A 20,852-nucleotide genomic window follows, 5' to 3' on the forward strand; every position below is an offset into this window, starting at 1 on the left:
CTGGCTTTGATTCTCGGCACCTAAGGGTGGCAACCGTAACCAGTCCCAGGGATCCAAGAGCACCCTCACACATAAGTAACAGTAAAGCAGGTAGAACTTGAAAGAGACCTAATAACCTTGAAGCAGCTTATTTCATATAAAACTTTTAAAAATATTCATTTATTACATATACACCAGATTGAATTGTAGATGGCTGTGAGCCACCATGTGGTTGCTGGGAATTGAACTCAGTGCTCTTAACCTCTGAGCCATCTCTCCAGCACCCTTCATATAAAACTTTTATTCACATGGAGGGGGCAACTTCAACATGGTGCTCAGGTCCAGCCATGAACTCCAGATCTTCCTGACTCTGGCCTAGATGGGATGAAGGACAAGTCCTACCACGGTGTCCAGCTAGACATCTTATTTTCTACCCAATTCACTTCCTGATTGGGTTCCCTTAGTTTTGCAAAACCAGTGTAGGCTGGAGTAGGGGTTGAATGAAGAATGAGAAATAAAGGGAGGGCGGGGCCGTTAACTTGGCAATATGGGTAAAAGAGCTTGCTCCCAAGCCTATGACTTGAGTTCCTCCCCCAGAACCTACATCTTGGAAGAACTGACTCCCACAGCATCTTCTGACCTCCACAGCGTACATAGCACACAATCAGTAAGATGTGATTTAAGAAAAAAAATAATAAAGGGAGAGCAGAGGAGGCTGCATTAAGAAATTCAATAGGCAGGAGATGGTTCAGTGGTTCAGAGCACTGAGCTCTCTTGCTGAGGACCTGAGTTCAAGTACCAGAACTCACAACTGGCCGCTCACAATCGCCTGTAATGTCGCCTCAAAGAGCTCTGACTCCCTCTTCTGGCCCCCGTGCGCACTGCACACGTGACGCATGCTCGTGATAGGAATATATATATATATATATATATATCGCGTGTTGGGCTAGTGTGAGATTTTAATCTCAGCACTCGGGAGGCAGAGGCAGGCGGATCTCTTGAGTTCAAGGCCAGCCTGGTGTACAGAGCGAGTTCCAGGACAGGGACAGCCAGGGCTACACAGAGAAACCTTAAAAAAAAAAAACCCAAATACACGACTAAATCTAAAACAACAGAACACATTCAAGAGGAAACCGGCAAAGGTGCGATTCGTTCGAGGACCAGAGAGGCAGGCCTAAGCTTCCCGGCCCGTCGCTACCTCTAACTCTACCCTTGCTTCCGTGCCTTGGCCCTCCCCTCCCCTAAACCGGTCAAGTCCGGACTTCCAGGCGGTTGAGCCGAGCGCGCGCTCCCGGGGCGGGGCCTCCGTTCCCGCCCAGCGCAGCCCCGCCCCTCCCCGCCCCGCGGCCCGGCCGATTTGAGACCTGTGCTACCCAAGTTGGCGGGAGTCCACCCCCGGCAGTCCCCGGCCTCCGCGCTCCGGCGGCGAGGTGTGCAGGTTTGCTTTCGACGTCCGCGGGCTCGCGCCGAGGCCGCGCTCGCCCTTAGGACTCCTGGGCGGCCCAGACGGTAGGTCGGCGCCGGAGAGCGCGTTCTGCATCTTGATTCTCTCGGGCCCTGTAAGGGTCACCTCCTGCGAAAACACCTGGAAATCAATCTGCGTCCAGCGCAGCGTGCGGGGACGGCTGGAGGGCTGGCAGCTGGGCAGCCCCGCGCGTGGGACCCCGGCTGCCTGCGCAGGCGGGGTGGGGTGCAGCCTGAGGTCGCGTCCTGTGGCCACTGAAGGCGGATGGCTCTGCCGAGGACCCTGGCCGGCAGAGACCCTCGTGGCTGTGCGCCTAACTGGCCCGCAAAACTAACTCAACAATAAACTGAATTGTTAAAACTGAACTTAACTAAATAGCTTTTGTCGACAAGTCGATTGTTATTAATTCTTAATGTTTCATGCAAGGTAAGAATCATTATCGCGGTTTTGCAGCTGGAGGAGGGTTGGCACCAGAAAAGCTTTCCCTTTAGACTCACTCACACAGAAACACCGGGGTGGCAGAGCAGAGCCACAAATTAAGGCCTAGCATCACACCTCCTCAGCTGCGTCCACGTTACAAAACAAACGGCTAGTTGCTTTCATGTGACTCGTAAAAGGAGCGAATAAACCAATATTCTGTGGACCTGAAGCGTTAAGTCCTAATAAGCTTCAGGGTCAGCGCTGCTGCGGGCTCAGCCACCTTTTGAAGGAGGGGGTGGAGCAAAAACCGGAAAGAATGGGCTGCAATGCTTGTGTTCCTGTTCAGATTCTCACTGCCCTCTGTGGACGACATTACTTTAAAAACACCGCAGGCTGCTGTGTCCCCTACCTGCCACTGCAGCCCGCAGTCCACTGTGGTGTCCTTTCCTCCAGGTGCACTGTTGTATGGGAAAAGCTGATGTGGTTCAGCTGTCTGTCACTCCTGCCCCCAGACACACAGCTCTTCCGTGAGAGGACAAGGTCAGAGAGCACTAGAAAACCATAGCTCCGTAGCTGGGCTGTCACTGGGGAAAGGGCACACTTGGACCCGCCATCCCCAGTTTCCTGGGAGCATGAATGCCACAGTTTGTAGCCCGCGGACAATGGTAGTGGTCGGAGGCAGCCTTCCTTAGACCTTAGTGGACTGGGTGGGGCGGGCCGGGTGGCTCTCTCTTTTGGAAGGCTTGGGAGACATTTTGGAATGTAAGGTCTGGCACTTGTAGTGTGTCTATAAAATGCCGAAGAGTTCGGGACCCCTGATGTCTGGCATAACACTTGTCTATACGAAACATCTTTGAGCAAGATGGGGTGGTGCCCTCGGGAGGCGGGGGCGTTGAAGAGAATCAGAAGGTCAAGGCTTGCCTCAGTGGCACGGAGTTTGAGGCCAGCCTGGGCTCGTGAGACTGCCTGAGGTGGCGTCACCTGGGGCAGCCTGGGGTTGGCTCATCTTCCACTTTTCTCCATTTGGCTCCATACAGATACTACCAAGAAAGCCAGATGGCGTCTGGAGATTTCTGCTCACCTGGAGAAGGGGTGGAAATACTGCAGCAAGGTAAGGGTAGAGTCTGCAGAAGGGACTGTCTACATCCTTGCCTCCCGTGACCCAAGGGCTCACCCCCGCTAGCGAGGAAAGTGGAATCCAGAGACCCTGGAGGACTTCGCTTGAAAAGCAGGTTGGGCCGGGTGTTGGTGATGCACGCCTTTAATCCCAGCACTCGGGAGGCATAGGCAGGCGGATCTCTGTGAGTTCGAGGCCAGCCTGGTCTACAGAGTGAGTTCCAGGACAGCCTCCAAAGCCACAGAGAAACCTTGTCTCGAAAAAAGAAAAGCAGGTTGGACCACTGTTCATTCGGATTCAGGGTCCTCTTGTGCAGTAGACGCTGCCTGTCGTGCTGTGTTGGCAATCTATTGCCAAGGCAAGGGTGGCTGGGCTGCCCTTTGACGGCTTCTTTCCTGCCTGTGTTTTCATGCTTCTGTGTAGCCTAGGCTGGCCTTGAATTTCTGATTCTCCTGCCTCTACCTCACACCTAATCATCTCTGAAATGATTTTAGATATAATAGTCCAAAGAGTAAACATCTTCATGTTTGGTAGGTAAAAGTAAAAGACCTCTTGAGGAAGCTCCTGGGAGACCATGGAAAAGAAGGGGCGTTGAGCAGAGGGGTAACTGGAGGACCCTGACCCGGTATGGGTTCTCTCGTGCCTGGGCTGACTTGTGAGCACATGGGTTACTCAGCTCCGCCTACAAGGACAGAGTTGCTTTCTTCCACCTGTCTCAGCTCTGCTTATGTGATAGCTCATCCACAGCTGGAATTTGCCATGCCTGTTTCCCACTCTTCCTCAAGATCTGTAATGATTCTGGCCCGGCGTGGTGGTGCATGCTTGTAATCCCAGCATTTAGGTGGATGAGGCAGGAGGATCACAAATTCAGAGCCAGCCTGGGGCTTACACAGAAAATGTTTTAAAAATTCTAGTACGTTTGTATGAATGGGGTATTATAGTTACTGGTGAATCATACCAAAAGGGGGTGTCTCCCCTCCCTCCCTGCCTCCCTCCCTCCCTCCCCTCTCCTGGAGCTGGGAGGCAAACTAAGTCCCAGCAAGCACATGCTCTACCCTCACTCCTTGCTCTCCATTTACCAAGGCCTTGTCTTGGGAGCTGCAGCTCTAGCTGATGGTAGAACCCATGCTTAACATGTTCAAATCCCTGGCAACACATACCCTACTTCGTCAGACATTCGTCTATAAACTAGATACTTGCTAATTTGAGCACCATTTCCGGTTAGCTTGTGATTTGTGTTTGAGGCAGGTTCTCTCAGCGTAACACAGGCACCTCTGGAAGTCACGCAGTCCAAGCTGGCCTGGAATTGCTAATTCTCCTTCTTCTCCCGCCTCCAATCTCTCTGGTGCTGAGATTCCAAGTGTGTGCTACCACATCCACATATTTGCTGCTTTGTATTTATTTATTTGTGTGAGCACTGAAGTGTGGTGATTCATGCTCTTGGACTGAAGAGATGGCTCAGAGGTTAAGAGCACTGCCTGCTCTGCTTGTCCAGTGGTCCTGAGTTCAATTCCCAGCAACTACATGGTGGTTCACAACCATCTATAATGAGACCTGGCGCCCTCTTCTGGCATGTAGGCATATATGCCAACAGAACACTGTATACATAATAAATAAATCAATCTAAAGAAGAAGATGTTCATATTCACTCCGTAGTGTGGATTCTGGGGAGTGGACTCAGGTCAGCAGGCTTGGTGACAAGTACCCGTCCAGTTTGACACTCTGAGGCTGATCCCAGACTCTTGGGTTTAAAGGGCCTTTCTACCTCAGGCTCCTGAGTAGCAGTGGTATATGTCATTGCCCCCGCTTTATTTTTCCATTTAGATCGCATTATATTTAGAGAATTTTCCTACTCAAAACCAGGGTTGTCTCTTTTTGTTTGTTTCAGAAGTGAGTGATGTTATGCCCAATTATGTAAAGCAAGGAGTCCATGTGTTTGTTGTCATTTTTTAAGTGTGTGACCAGCAGTTTCCTCCTTGTGCCCTGACTGAAGAGGACCTGATCCAGAACCCATATTTCAGTAAGCTGTTACTCAGTCTCTCACAGCATCTGGATGAAAGCGGCTTAAGCCTCACCCTGGCGAAGGAGCAGGCTCAGGTAAGGCCGCAGGAGAAGGGATGGGGAGGAAGGTAAGGCCTCGTGAGAGAAGCGTCTCAGACAGGGATTTTGTTTCGTTCTGAGGCATGGAATGAAGTTCGACTGCATAAGACAGCGTGGCTGAGGTACGAGATCTTACAGAGAGTCATCCAGGAGCTGCTTGTGGACTGCTACGTGAAGGCACAAGACACAAACCTGACATCGGAAGACAAAAAGGTGAGGCCAAAGGAATATGGCTAGTGTTGGTTCCGGCACAAGAACCACCAGGGTAGCCAGTTGAGGCGGCACGTGACTGTTACCCAGGGCTGTGGAAATGTGAGCCAGCCTGGCAGCGCAGTGAGACCCTGTAGGAAGAAAGAAGAGGGAGGACGGACGGACGGACAGCAGACTCAGGGAGAGAGGAAGGGGGATGAGGAGGAGGGGGAGGTGCCTTGCTTGAGGACCCTGACAGTGTGTGAGAAGAGGTGCATGGGGTGAACGAGGTGGGGTGAACTTCTTTGTTTCGTTCTATTGAGACACTCACTGTGTAGCCCTGGCCGACCTGGAACTGGCCATGTAGACCAGGCTAGCCTCAAACTCAGAGAGATGGACCTGCCTTCTGAGTGTTAGGATTAAGGGTATGAGCCACCACTGCCCAGATAAGTTAAAAGTTTTATAGTCATTGAATGTGTGTGTACTTTTTATTCTCAGTTTCATGAGACCCTTGAACAGCGGCTACTTGTAACTGAACTGACACAGCTTTCGAGTCCTGACCAGGAGACAGAGATGCCCCCACTGCTGGGACTTAAGAAGGCCGACCTTCTGGAGCTCATGCCACCCTCACAGGTTGGAAGCAGATACTGGATCAAGTCTTTTAAGTTCTTGTATTGTAATTGTCTGTCTGTCTCTCCATCTCTTTCTATAGGATCTCATGTATTATCTCAGGTTGGCCTTGAACTTTGGAGCCTCCTGGTTACACCTCCCAAGTTCCGGGGTTATAAGCGTGTACCGCCATGCTTGATTTATGAGGTACTGGAGATCAGACCCAAGGCCTCTTGAGTGCTAGGCAAGCAGTGAGCTACATCCCCAGCTAAAAAATTTTTCTTTTTTTTTATTTTACTATTATTGTTTTATGTTTATGGGTGTTTTGCCTGATTGTATCTATGCACCACGTGTGTGGAGTGCACATGGAGGCCAGAGAGGGCATCAGATGCCCTGGAACTGGAGTTACAGATGGTTGAGTCACCTTATGGGTGCTGAGACTTGAACCTTGGTCCTCAGGAAGAACAGCCAGTGCTCTTAACTGCTTGGCCATCTCTCCAGCCCCTAAAACCCTAAAATTTTCTTATTAACTTACACTGTTTTTTTTTCTTTTTCCTTTCTTTTTTTAGACAGGGTTTCTCTGTGTAGCCCTGGCTGTCCCTGTCCTGGAACTCTCTATAGACCAGGCTGGCCTCGAACTCAGAGATCCACTCTGCCTCCCTAATTCTGGGATTACAGGCATGTGTGACCACCACCCAGCTTTACTGTTTTTCTAAAAATTACATACATCACATGGTCAGACTCAAGAAAAACATTACACACAAGAATGAAAGACCTGAAATACTAGTCTCGAAATGCATTTTGCTTTTGTTTGAAACCAGAGCATTTGCGTTATGATGGGATACGCTGGGTGCTCTGTCACTGCCCTCGTGGGTTTGGCTGGTGTTCAGAGTCCACGTTAGTCTGTGGCAGACAATTTTAGATGCCCCAGTTGCCCAACCCTGGTAGTGTTTGTTAATCTTGGTGCTCCAGCCCCTCGTTCTCTGCCTGGTAGGGCAGCCCGGTTTGTACCAGGCTGTCTTCTGAAGGTGGTGGACCTCAGAGCCCCCGTGGCTACACAGTGTGTGCATCTTATTGAGATGCCTCTCAGCGCAGACCAAGTCCCCATCGTCATGTTGCTGTGCCACTCAACCAGAGACTGAAGAGTGAAATGCAGAGTTGTTAGAAACTACTCAGTTGATGATCTACTCCTTGCTCATTCTCTCTTGTTCAGAATATATGCGTGTTTTGCCTGCATGTATGTCTGTGCTGAGGAGGCAGCAAGGGTGTTGGGTCCCCTTGGTGTCGCTTTATCCAGGGCACATTGGCTCACCTGCTGCTACCTGGCTTCTGAGGCTGCTACCTGGCTTCTGAGGCCGAGGCCCTCGTATCCCTCCGCTGCCTCTGCTGTTGCTGCCTCAGCCGCTTCCATGTTTTGTAACTAAGTTTCAGCGGGTGCTGGGGTGAAAGCCTGCTAGCATAGAGAGGCAGAGAAAGCATCTGGCTGACCTTCCTCCTCGGCAGGCACCTCAGAAAAAGAGTTTCTGCTACACCTGTGACAAAAACTCATCCAGCCGGATACCCCTCCCCTCTACTTCTATGTCTCTCCCACCTCCCGACTTCCTCTCCCTCTTGTTGCTCCAAATGTCACTGTAACGATAAGCGACACACACTTACTGAAAGTAAAACTAAGTATTTACTGTAGAAATTACTCACAAGATACCAAACAAGTGACCCAGATGAGCCAAGTAGTTGCCGAACTCCGGGAAAAGAGACCGAGACTTCCTGTGTGCTGTCTTTTATGCCTTTCCCCCGTAACGCCCCCTAGCCATGCCCAAAAGTGGGCCTGGCTAGTGACGTAGTTCACTGCCTACGTACATATACGTCTTTACGTCTGGCCGTATACGTCTTTAGTCATGCCTAAAGTGGGTGTGGTTAGCGGTGTGGTAAACCGCCCTTTTATTACCTCATCTGTATGCGCCTCTAGTAAGTCACATGGTTAATGGCGGCATACAGACTTCCTCCTACACTCTCTATGGTTACTTTCAGTCAACTGATTGTTTGCTCTGCCTTTAACCTAAGGTTGATTTTATTTAAATATCACAACCTCGGGGTTCATAGTGACCAGATATTCCACAACACCCTGGAACTGGGGTCATAACTGTTGTCAGCTGGGAAACAAACCTGGAGAGCAGCCAGTGCTCTCAACCTCTAAGCCGTCTCTACAGTCTTCCCCCTTATGAAACATTTGTGGGAGACAAGGCTTAACTTTGTAGTTGTGGGTGAACTCTCTGTAGACCAGGCTGGCCTGGAACCCACAGAGCTCCACCTGTCCCTGCCTCCTGAGGGAATACTGTGAATAAAGGTGTACTCTACCCTATCCGGCCTGTAGGGCGTCACTCTGTAGGCCAGACTGGCTTCAGGCTGACCTCAAACTCATGGCCAGAAGTTCATCATCCTTGGCTACTTATTGAGCTGCTTGGGCTGCATGAGACTGCCTTTAAAAGCAAAGGGCTCAAGTCAACAGACGTAATTCAAGAGCAGAGCTCAGGAGGTGGCTCGGTGCGTGAGTTCATATTGTTATTGCAAAGTTCAGTTCCCAGGACCAACCTGGGGCAGATCATAACTGCTGTAATTCCAGCTCCAGGGCTTCTAACAGCCGTGCTGGACTCTGTGGACACCTACACTCACATGTGTACATTCCCACACACAGACGTAAAGATGTAAATAAATCTATAAGAAGAAATCCTAACACTTGGGAGGCAGTTGCAGATAGATCTCTGTGAGTTCAAGTCCGACCTGGTCTATATAGCTAGTTCCAGGCCAGCCAGAGACACTCAACATGGTACATATGACCCTGTCGCAGAAACAAAACGAATAGAGGTTTATAATCCCAGTGCTTGGGCTGGAGCAGAGGGTTGGAGTTCAAGGCCATCCTGGGTTTGTATAACAAGTCTATCCCAGAAAACAAACAACGAAGACAGGTGTGGTGGTGGAAGCCATTAGTCCCAGCATTTGAAAAACAGAGGCAGGCAAACTTCCTGAGTTTCAGGCCAGTCTGCTTTACAAAGTGAGTTCCAGGACAGCCAGGGCTATGTAGAGAGACCCCGTTCTCAGAGAACCAAAACCAAACCCAACAACAGAAAGAAGGCAACAATAATAATAAATAAAATGATACCTGTAGTAGCACTCTGCGCATTGTCTGGGCACTGGGAGCGTGTTGTTGAATCAGCTTGACCCACTGGGGAGATTCTCAGTGGTGGAGCCCATGCCTAGCCCAGGGTCCTGTGTTCCATCCCCCGTGTGAAAGGACAGGACCACTGATAGCAGTCCGTTGTGTGGATACAGTACAGTTTGCTTGCTTAGTGGTAGGATTTATGTTGTGGGTAGTCCTTGGCCTCGGTCCTCCACATGCTGCCATTCCAGGCTCTCTCTGATTATTTGTGAGGCTGTCTGTCCTTGAGTCATTGTCATTGGGGAGGTCTTCCTGGTGCCAGTGGTCTGTGTGCTCTCTAGGACTTTGTCTGGATGAGAGCTCGACTCCAGCTGGAGGTGGAGGAGCAACTCAAGAGGAAATGCTTCACTCTGCTCTGCTACCACGACCCCAGTTCAGGTGAGAGCCGCCTATCCTGTCATGGGGCCTTCAAGCTCCTTGGCTAGCCGCCTTTCAGTTTGTTGTGGGTTTGAGACAGATCTTTTTTAGTTCTGGTTTTCAAGACAGGGTTTTTCTGTGTAACAGCCCTGGCTGTCCTGGAACTTGCTTTATAAACCAGGCTGGCCTCGAACTCGCAGAGATCTGCCTGTCTCAGATCTGCCTGCCTCAGCCTCCTGAGTAATGGGATTAAAGGCGTTCGCTGCTGCCGCCACCGCCGCCACCACCACCCGGCTGACAAAGGCCGTTGTAGGGTGGTATCTATTGGGGTTCCCTGTCCTCCTGTCTGCCCAGACACGGACGGGGAGACGCTGAAAGCTGCGAAGGTGTGGAGACTGGCCGAGGTGCTGGCGGGAGAGAAACAGCAGTGCCTGGAGGCCAAAGGCCAGCACAAGAAGCAGCTGGTGCTGCTGGAGAAGAGGAGAGCCACCTACTCCCAGGTCGGGGCAGGACCTGCCCTCCCTCTGTTTGACACAGGACCCTCAGGTAAGCCAAGGCGTTCTCACGGCTCGCTCGTCCTCCCTCCCGGTCCAGGTGCTCCTTCGCTGCCTCACCTTGCTGCAGAGGCTTCTTCAGGAGCACCGGCTGAAGACTCAGTCTGAGCTGGACCGCATCAATGCCCAGTACCTGGAAATCAAGTGCAGCGCAATGATCCTTAAGATGAGGTGAGCTGTGAGCCCGCTGGGTGGGAGGGCTGGTCTCACATGCCACTGCCCCACCCCACCCAGCGCCAGTGGGTCCCAGGTGTCACATGGCGGTGTAATTACCCAAAAGCTTTCAACAACACTTGTGTTTATTTTAGAGCCTTCTGAAATAGGTGCTGTGCTGTGAGGCCAGCTGCTTGGGGCTCACAGTGTCTGTTTCCTCTCCATGTCTTGACTACAGCTTGCTACTGTGGGTTTTTGTGTTGTTGTTGTGTTTGTTTTGAGATATAGTCTCACTATGTGGTCCTGCTAACTGGCTGGCCTGGAACTCACTAAGTAGGCCAGGCTGACTTTGAACGCAGAGATCCACCTGCCTCTGCCTGTTGAGTGCCGGGGTTAAGTGTGCCACCACAACAGAGTTAGCTGTTCTTTTTTGAAAAGTTTGTTTCTTTTTTTTTTTTTAATGTGTATTGTTGTTAGGACTGTATGAATGACTTCTGGTGGCCACCAAGGTTAGATAGAAGAGGGTGTTGGAGTCCCAGGAACTGGAGTTACAGGCACTTGTGAGCTGCTGTCTGGGTGCTGGGAAGTGAACCTAGATCTTCCAAAGAGAACAAATGCTTCTAACCCCCGCCGTCTTTCAACCTCCCATCTTCTTGCCATTCTTAACTGCTTTAAAAAGAAGTGTGAATCCCAGCACTTGGGAGGCAGGGGCAGAGGCAGGCGGATCTCTGTGAGTTCGAGGCCAGCCTGGTCTACCAAGGGAGTTCCAGGACAGCCTCCAAGACAATACAGAGAAACCCTGTCTCGAAAAACCAAAAAAAAAAAAAAAAAAAAGAAGTGTGAGACTGTGAAACTCCTGAGTGTATCTTACCTGTACCTTTTTTTTTTTTTGAGATTTATTTATTATGTTTACAGTGTGCTGCCTGCACGACAGAAGAGGGCACCAGATCTCATTACAGATGCTGTGAGCCACATGTGGTTGCTGGGAATTTAATTCAGCTCCTCTGGAAAAACAGCCAGTTCTCTTAACCCCCGAGCCATCTCTCCAGCCCCCTCTTAGCTGTACTTTAAGAGAGAGAGAGAGAGAGTGTGTGTGTGTGTGTGTGTGTGTGTGTGTGTGAGTGAGAGAGAGAGAGAGAGAGAGAGAGAGAGAGAGAGAGAGAGAGAGAGAGGTGAATATGTGTATGTGTGATGGGTGCATGTACAGGTCAGAGGACAACTTTGTGGATCCAGTTTTCATCTTCCACCTTTCCATGGGTTCCAGGGATTGAACTCAGATTGTTAGGCTAGCACAGCAAGCCCTGTAACCCACTGAGCCATCTTGCTGGCCCCTAAACTCTGGTTTGGGATCTTCCATGTAACATCTCTCTTCCCTCTGTCAGGATGGAGGAGCTAAAGATGTTGTCTGACACGTACAGCGCTGAGAAAGTGGAGGTGCACCGTCTCATTAGGTAAGAGCCGGACACGGCTGCTCACGCCTGTCCCCTGGCTCTTCAGAGGTGTTCTGTTGACATGTGTCTGTACCTGTCTGTTTTCTGAGAACTTACATCATGTCTTCTATTGAACTTTCTATGCCGGGGCTGCTAGGGACCGTTTGGAGGGAGCCATTCGCCTACAAGAGCAGGACATGGAGAAGTCGAGACTGGTCCTGAAAACCTATGAGGTCCTTGGAGAAGACTTTGAGGAACTGGTGAAGGAGTACACCCAGCTCAAACTGGCAACTGAGAATAAGCGTTGGGCTCTCCAGGAGTTTAGCAAGGCCTAGCCACTAGGTTGAGTGTGGGCAGAGCCAGGAAGCATGGATTCTATATGGCCATCTTCTCTTCCTGCTCAACAGACTACCTCCACTGTAAGGGAATATGGGGACATGCTTAAAACACTGCAGTGATTATGACAGCCTCCTGGTCTCCTTGTTTACAATGACTGGGTCTCCTCTGGAAAATGTAGCTATTAGATTTATAAAATTTCATGCATATCTGTGTGCATCAGCCCTGTGTAATATTTCCTGAATAAAGTAGTAATATTATGTCTTAGGATTTTAGTCATTTTCCTTGGGCAAAGATGAAAAAAGAAGATTGAAGTATGTGATGGTTTGAGTAAGCATGCCCCCCAAGCCAATATATCTGAGTGATTAGTCACCAGGGAGTGGACTCTGATAGGACTGGAAGGATTAGGAGGTATGGCCTTGGAGGAAGTTGTCATAGAGGGTGGGAGATGAAGGGTAGGAGTGGGGGGCTTTGAAGCCTTAGAGCCCACGCCAGGTCCAGGTTCTCTCTGCTTGTGGATCAGGACATCTCTCAGCTACTGCTCTAGGGTCACGCTTGCCACCAAGCTTCCAGCCACGACGCTGGTGGACTAACCCCCAATTAAATGCTTTCTTTTCTAAGAGTTGCCGTGGCTGTGGTGTCTTCACAGCAATAGGACTGACCAGGGCAGTAGGTAAGGCAGAAGAACTGAGTGGATCCAAAGATAGACCTGAACTTCAGTGCTGTCCACGTAATGGCAGGTAAATGTGCCAGGCTGCCCTTGAGTCCTACGGCTTTATCCAGGAGAGAAAGCCGATTAAATCTGGACCTGTCCGTACTCCCCAGAGGAGGGTTAGGTGCTCAGGGAGATTGGAAACGATTTTGTCACTGGCTGGCAGTGGGGCAGTTAGAATAAAGCAGCCAGGGCTGTTTTATCTTGTCACAGTGGCCATGCTTTAAACCACTAGCAGCCTGGCTGCTCAGGCTGTATCCTGGGGGGAATTCTGTTCCCCCAAACATCGGCTCTGTGCTGCTGCTAAGTTGGTTCTAACCAAATCTCTATCATTCTAATAAAACTTGAGATTCAAAGGCTAGGGTGAAAAGCTGTGAGCTCAGAGTTAGAACAGCAACTGCTAACTTCCCCATCTCCTCCTACACCACCCCATCTAAAACACTGCTTCCTGTCAACTAGTTGCTAACCCGCCTCTCTGAGCCCAGGTTGATTTTATTTAATTAACGCAAACTCGACACAAATAGTCCGCAGCAGCATCCTTAGGACGCAGTCACTTGTACTCCTGTGGCTTAAGGACCGAATGCCTCTCTAAAAGCAAGAGTGAGGTTGAACCCTGATGACAAGATTCTACAGTCCCTGCTGAGGCCAGGCAGGGGTCTGGCTGGGGTTGGCTTGGGAGCAGGGCAAGAGGGGAAGCCTTCACTCAGAAGCTACTCAACCATGGTCTAGAACAAGTACCTGGAGCCTCTTGATGAGGTCAAATGAAGGTCAGGGTTGGCCTGGGAAGAACTAAGGTCTTGTACTTTACATTAAACCTTTCTGTAAATGGGGCCAACTACATCTGTATGCAAATGTTGCTCCACATGAAGCCACTTCCTAAACTATTTGGAGAAAGTTTTATCTATAGAAAAATTGAAGCTAGCTGGTCGGCGATGGTGCATGCCTTTAATCCCAGCACTTGTGAGGCAGAAACAGGAGGATCTCTGTGAGTTCAAGGCCAGCCTACAGAGTGAATTCCAGAACAGGCTCCAAAGCTACAGAGAAACCCTGACTTGAAACACACACACACACACACACACACCCTGTCTCAAAACAAATTATTATTTTTTATGTATGTGCCTGTTTTGCCTACGTGTGTATGTATAGCCTGTGCATACCTGATGCAGACAGAGGCCAGAAGAGTCTGTCGGATCCCCTGAAACTGAGTTACAGACAGCTGGGAGCTGCCATGTGGATGCTGGGAATTGAACCCAGGTCCTCTGGAAGAGCAGCCAGTGCTCTTGACCACTGATGTATCTCTCTAGCCCGTCTCCTCTCTCTCTCTCTCTCTCTCTCTCTCTCTCTCTCTCTCTCTCTCTCTCTCTCTCTCTCTCTCTCTCTCTCTCTCTCTCTCTCTCTCTCTCTCTCTCTCTCTCTCTCTCTCCCCCCCCTTGGGCGTTCTTTTTCCTTTCATATTTCTTTTGATTTTTCTTTGATTGCTTTTTGTCTAGTATTTTCCTCCTCAGGAGTCAGCTTGGCCCCCTTCTGGCGGCCCAGGGGCAGTGCGTAGTGCGACTCGTACCTCTGCAGGTACCGCGTACCGCGTGCTCGACGCGTTACTGGTGCATTGTAGACGACGTCAATGATCCTTGTTTTGCGAGTACAGCACTCAGAGGCCCAGGAACAGTTTCCCACATCCAGGCTTAGGGCACGGTACTTCTCTTACCACCTCCTCAAAGTCGGGCTGTGAGTATATGACGAGGGTCAATCTTAGTGCTGGCAGCAGTCTTCCCCGCTGGTACTTCCGCTTCTTGTGGTAGGGCTCTTTCTCTTACAACCCCCCCTCCCCGTCTCGTGGGCTTGTTCTCCGTGCTGGCTGAGAAAAGGTCCCCCTTCTCTAAAAGACTGAGATACAAATCTATACATCTTCCCTGAAACATTTTTCAGAAGTTACAGATTCCAGAAGGCAACTATTCAAAATTAGGGCATCCCTCTATAACTGCTAAAATTGTTATTCATAAAAGTTAATAATTCCATAATGACTATTATCCAAGTCATCAAATTTCTCAAACTTCATTTCCTGATCTCAGGTCCAATAAAATCTAATGTCTTACACTTGGATGTTAGGTTTCATTAATTTCTTTTTCTTTTTTGAAATAGTGTTATGTGGCCAAGGCTTGCTTCAAATTCATGGTCCTCCTGCCTCAGGCTCCTGGATCTGGGGTTGTGTGCATGTGCTTACCTCCTCCCCCCTGCTCACATGTTTATTTAATGTAATGAGGTCTTACTATGTAGGCCAGGCCAGCCTTCAGCTCACAGCCTCTGCTATGTGCTGGAATTAGTGTATACTTCCTGACTAACTTTTTCCTTGTCTGTTTCTTTTCACCTTCCTCTTCCTCCTCCCCACTGGGGATGAACTCAAGGGTCTTGTGCATGTAAGCAAGCTGTGACCAGCTTTGGGGGCTGATGCTTTTGGTGGAGGGCAGAGGCTTGTTTTTGTTGTGCTGGTGTGCACATGTGCCTGTGCACCACATCTGTGGCTAATGCCTGTGGAGGCCGGGAGAGGGTGTCAGATGCCCCGGAGCTGGAATTACAGATGGATGTGAGCAGCCTTGTGAGTGCTGGGAACAGGACCCTGGGTCCCCTGGAAGACAGCAAGTGCTCTTAACCTCTGAGCCAGCACTCTGACCCCTCTCCCTCCCTCCCTCCCTCCTCTCCCCGTCTCTCTCTCTCTTTCTCCCTCTCTCTTGATAAGTCTCATTATGTGGTCAGGCTGGCCTTGAATTTACAGCAATCCTAACTGCTTCTTTTTGTTTTTTGACACAGCATTTCACTATGTAGCTGGCTGACCTGGAACTCAGTATGTAGACCAGGCTGACCTTGAGCTCACAGAGATCCTCCTGCTTTTACCTCCCTCCTATAGGATCAAAGGTGTGCACCACCAAGCCCAGCTGGGTTTCTCTAGTGTATGAAAGCATTTTCTTAAGCCTACCATGGTGTTAAACACCTTTTAATTCCACCTTTCGGAGGCTGGTGGATTGTTGTGAGTTCCGTGCCAGTTAGAGCTCCAAGGGATCCAATACTCATTTCTGATCTCTTAGGGCATGTGCAGACCCCACACAAGGACACATGCATATAAATAAAAAATAAAATTACAGCTTCAAAACCAAAAGACCCAAAACACACTTTCCCTTGTTAGTCAGTAGCACCCGGAAAGAAACTTCAAAATCACATGATAGTTCTGAGATTACTTCAGAAAATATGTAACACTCAGCAGGCCAACGTTGGCGGACACACAGCAGCTTCCAAATGAGAAGCAATACAGAGAGTGGGTAAGCGTGCCTGGAGCCCAGCGCTGGGAGTCGGAGCATGGACGGCGGAGCCTGGGGGGCGGCAGATTTGGTTTGGACTTGGTTGGGATAGGATTTTGGAAAAAGCAACTGAGAGAAAGGAAGGAGAGGCCCTTACTTGCTGAGCCGTCTTGCCTGACCTGGAAAACTAATTTTTAAACCTCTACTGGGGAGGTCAGTTGGTAGAATGTTCTTGGGTAGCATGAGTAAGGCCCAGGGCTCACCCCCAGTACTGTATAAACTGGGTGTGGTGGTACTATGGATATAGCCCAGTAGGGAAAGTGCTTGCCTCATAACCGTGAGTACTAGATTTTGGTTCCTGTGAACCCATGTAAGGCCATGTGGTAGTACATGTCTGTCATCCTGCTGCATAGACATTCACCTGTCAGGGTCAGAAAATCAAGGTCATAACCAGCTGCGGCTCACACCTTTAATCCCAGCACTGCTCAGGAGGCAGAGGCAGACAAGCTTTGTGAGTTCCAGGACAGCCTGGTTTACATAGTTCCAGGACTCCAAGACATAGTGACAACCTGTCTCCAGAAACAAAACAAAATAAAACAAGAAAGAAAGTTCAAGGTTATCCTTGGCTACATAGCAAGTTCCATTTAAAAAAAAAAGGTGTGCTTGTACAATAAGTGGTCTTACTGGCTGGGATATTTCCCAGCTCCTGCCTTTTCTTTTGGGGGCATTATAAATTAAGCTGGCCTGGAATTTGCTATGTAGATACCCTGAGATCTTCCTGCCTCCCATGGGCTGGGATTAAAGGTATGTGCTACCATGCCAGACAAGAATTCAGTTTTGTAGGAAAAACAAAGCAAAACAAAAACCTTTCAAAAATCAGGGGAACAAAAAGCGTGCCTACTCCTTAAGGAAATTTGTTTTCTCTGTCCTTCCGTGGTTTGCCCTGCGGCGCTGCGGTGAAATAACAGAAAGGGACTTACTTGGCAGGCTAGCTGCCCTCTCCCCACACTGTTGAGAAAGGAAGCGTGTACTGTTCCCATCTGTTCTTCGGTGGTCCTAGCTCCCTCCTGCCTGTCAAGTGAAGGAAATAACCTCCAGAAAGTGGAGTAAGATCACACTGGTAAGAAACACAGGGCCTCTTAAGACACATAAAATCGAGTTCTCAAGTAAGGTTGAACTCGAAGCCTAGCCCAGCAGGATTCCTAGCCACCAAAGGTAGGAAAACATCGCCCCCTAGGGGCCAGCCTGGTCATCTTCAACGGTGAGCAGGATCTCTGGGGTCCAGGAAGACCCTGTACCATCAGTGGGGTTTTAGGAAGCAAGTAGGTTTCCTTTACATTGTGGGGGAGATATAGAAATGCACAGCACCAGGAAGACCAACTAGATCTCCAGTTTGCGTCTGAAGGAGAGGGTTTTTGGTGGGTTAGGAGAAAAGGAATTTCAGCCTAGAATGCACCTGGTTATCTTACGCTACTATCAAAGAGTCAGGAGCATTTCTGGGCCAGGTGTGGCTGCACAGTTCCACACGCCCCTCTAGGGCTCTGTGGTTTAGAGTTTGCTTGGAAACTCCGCAGACAAGCTCTGAGGTCAGTATGGTAGCTAGGGTTCAAAGGGCTGCAATCCCAGGCCTGATAGCTCACGTTGTAATCCTAGCTATTGGGAGGCTGGGGCAGGAGGATTGGTGAGTTTCAAGCCGGCCCATGAACAGAGGCACTCAAATAAAACGAAGGAAGAAAGGAAGGGGATGAAGGAGCAAGAGAGAACGAATGGAGAGGTGAGAAAGAAGAAAGATGGAAGGGAATACAAGAGGGAGACTGGAGAACAGAATAGAAGGTGTTATAGAATTAACACCAAGTGGCAAAATGAGGGGGGGCGGGGGCGGGGCCGGAGGTGGGGGTGGGGGTGTAAGTAAATAGTAAGAGAAGGACCGCTCCTCACCGGCTGGACAAAGAAGCAGGGCTCCGCGGGATTTACTAGGAAAGGACTTACAACTTCTCCTTCCTAGTACTTCTGAGCCCCAGAGAGCAGAGGCTGAAGAGACCAGGCTCCCACACGCCAGTACCAGGGAGCCTGCTAGAGCCAGGGGGACCAAGGACCTTTATCACTGATGGAAGCCATCCCATCAGTGCTGCCTGCAGCCTTGGTCAGACCCTTCCTGCAGCAGACTCCTGAGGGTCAAAGTGCTGAGAAGAAATGACTGCTGTGTGCTCAGGCTAACACACACACACACACACACACACACACACACACACACACACACACACACACACGGGCTCGGGGTGCACGGAGGGAGAGAGTCAGGAAGAAAATAAGATGGACGCCGGGAGTAGTGGTGCACACAACTTTAATCCCTGCACTCAGGAGATCTCTGTGAGTTAGAGGCCAGCCTGGTCTACAGAGCAAGTTCCAGGGCAGCCAGGGTACACAGAGAAACCCTGTCTGGAAAAACAAACAAACACAAAACAGCAACAACAAAGATAGAAGGCATAAAATGCTGTCTTCTGGACATGGCATGGTTGCTGCACTCCTGACTTCACAGATCGTGGTTGCTACACAAGACCGGAACAAGGTCACACCAGCCAATGTTCCAGCATGCATGAGAGAGGGGTTCATGAGCTCTGCTCCTAGCCTAGCCGCTATTGGCAATTGATCATGGCTGGGGGAAAGGGAGGCCATTTTTCTTTGGGGATTCGGTTGCTGCTGTATTACCCATACTATAATGGAGCATGCAGGAGCCACCAATTGGACTCAATGGGTTCTTTTAAAAAAAGGCATTAAAGTGGGAGGGGGAGTGCATGGGGGGGTTCCAGGGAGATTGGGAGGGAAGATGAGGGTTGGATATGAGCTAGGTATACTGTATACATGTATAAAGTTGTCACAGAATAAATTTAGTATATAAAGAAAGTAACGGAGGGGAGAAAAGGAAGCAGACTGCACTGTGTATAGCTAAATCTGTACATGTTTGTATTACAGGCTAGCCAAATCAACATATTAAACTTATTATCACACAGGGTTCTGGTTTTCATTTAACCCTAAGTTTGAAAGGAATACTGAGATAGAGTCTCACTGGGGAAAGAAGCTGGGTTGCACAGGTGCCTGAACAAGGCTTGGATGTAATCCCTTTCCACTAAACAAGGCTTCAAGGGACTGGAGACGTGGCTCAACAGTTAAGGGCACTTGCTGTTCTTGCAAAAGGTCCATGTTCAATTCCCAGCACCCACATGGCAGCTTACTGTCTGTCAGATCCAGTTACTGAGGATCTGATGGCCTTTTCTGGCCTTTGAGGACCAGGCACACACATGATACACATACATATAATGCAGGCAAAACACTTATACACATAAAACAATCTAAATAAACCTAACAAAAAGTTAAGCCCTCCGGGCAGTGGTGATACATACCTTTAATCCCAGCACTCTGGGAGGCAGAGGCAGGCAGGTCTCTGTGAATTCGGGGCCAGCCTGGTCTACAGAGCAAGTGTCAGTATAGTTCCAAAGCTACACAGAGAAATTCTGTCTTGAAAAACAAAAAACAGAAACCAAACAAGCAAAAAAAAAAGAAAGAAGAAAAGAAAAAAAAGACAAGCCCAAGGCTTTGAAAGTTTATTAGATCCCAAATACTTTTTATTTTTGTTTCTGTTCAGGACAGCCTCTCTTGTGTAGTCTAAACTAGTCTTGAATTTGTAGTAATCCTCCTGCCTCTGCTTACTAAATTCTGGGATTACAGAATGAGCCATTATCTCCATCTTGTACATTTTATCAATAGACATTCCCCAAATGAAAACTGAGTCAGGCTAGCATTTAGGAGGGTGAGGTCAGCCTGGGCTACATAGTTTGATCCTAATTCAAACAAACAAACACGAAGTACACAACCACCACCAATAACAACAACAACAAGCTGAGAACAATTTAAAATATTTTAGGCTGGGTATGGAGGCTCACATCTGTAATCCCAGCATTTGGGAGGGAGGCAGAGGCAGGAGGATCAGGTGAGTTAAAGTCCAACCTGTGCTACATAGTTTCAGGCCAGCCGGGACTACATAGTGAGACAGGGTTTCTCTGTCTAGCCCTAGCGGTCCTGAAGTCTTTAGACCAGGCTGGACTTGAACTCACAGAGATTCTCTTGCCTCTGCCTTCTGAGTGCTGGGATTAAAGGTGTGCAGTACCACTGCCTGGCTTCTTGGACCACATTTTGACAAAAAAGGAAAGAATGATTGGAATCAGAAACTAGACTCTTTCCCATCTGGCTCTTAAACAGGTAAGTATCACTTTCCTCTAGAGACACTTATCTTCTGTTTCCTCACCTGTAGAATGGACATTAATAATTCTCGCCTAACAATTATAGCCAGAGCCGGGTGTTGGTGGCGCACGCCTTTAATCCCAGCACTCGGGAGGCAGAGGCAGTCAGATCTCTGTGAGTTCGAGGCCAGCCTGGTCTACAGAGTGAGTTCCGGGACAGCCTCCAAAGCCACAGAGAAACCCTGTCTCGAAAAACCAAAAACAAACAAACAAACAAACAAAAACAATTATAGCCAGAAAACTAATGATACTTTTTTTTTTTTTTTTTTTTTTTGCTTTTTGAGACAGGGTTTCTCTGTATTGTTTTGGAGGCTCACTCTGTAGACCAGGCTGGCCTTAAACTCACAGCGATCTGCCTGCCTCTGCCTCCCGAGTGCTGGGATTAAAGGTGCATGCCACCAACGCCCCACTCCTTATGATACTTTGTAAAATGCCTGGCATGTGGTAAAGCTTATTAATACTCTGGCGAGGGGGATGAGCGTGTTATTGCTGTGAGGTAGGAGTAATGGCTGAGGTCAGACAGCTGCAGCAGCCTACAGAGGAACAGGTGAATGAGACAGAAGCAAGCCTGTGTTTATATAGACTTTTAGAAATGCTGTCAATGGAATAGAAACATGCTTATCACTGAA

At 49.2% G+C, this 20,852-nt stretch overlaps 1 protein-coding gene across 2 annotated transcripts; it reads left to right on the forward strand.

Annotated features, from left to right (window-relative positions):
- The first annotated feature begins 1,297 nt into the window (after window positions 1-1,297).
- On the forward strand, window positions 1,298-12,190 carry Haus4 (HAUS augmin like complex subunit 4). Of its 2 annotated transcripts, XM_040740684.1 has the most exons (11): window positions 1,298-1,488; window positions 2,318-2,404; window positions 2,902-2,975; window positions 4,936-5,078; window positions 5,163-5,294; window positions 5,769-5,903; window positions 9,375-9,471; window positions 9,805-9,950; window positions 10,045-10,175; window positions 11,540-11,608; window positions 11,745-12,190. In XM_040740684.1, exons 2-11 carry the CDS (start codon window positions 2,343-2,345, stop codon window positions 11,920-11,922), a joined length of 1,167 nt encoding a protein of 388 aa, XP_040596618.1. In that variant the 5' UTR covers window positions 1,298-1,488; window positions 2,318-2,342; the 3' UTR covers window positions 11,923-12,190. The 2 variants fall into 2 exon arrangements, with proteins under 2 accessions (XP_040596618.1, XP_040596619.1); XM_040740685.1 differs by lacking the exon at window positions 2,318-2,404.
- Window positions 12,191-20,852: the final 8,662 nt, after the last annotated feature.

Source organism: Mesocricetus auratus, unplaced genomic scaffold (genome assembly GCF_017639785.1).
Source record: "Mesocricetus auratus isolate SY011 unplaced genomic scaffold, BCM_Maur_2.0 Super-Scaffold_100707, whole genome shotgun sequence".
NCBI classification, from domain to species: Eukaryota; Metazoa; Chordata; class Mammalia; order Rodentia; family Cricetidae; genus Mesocricetus; species Mesocricetus auratus.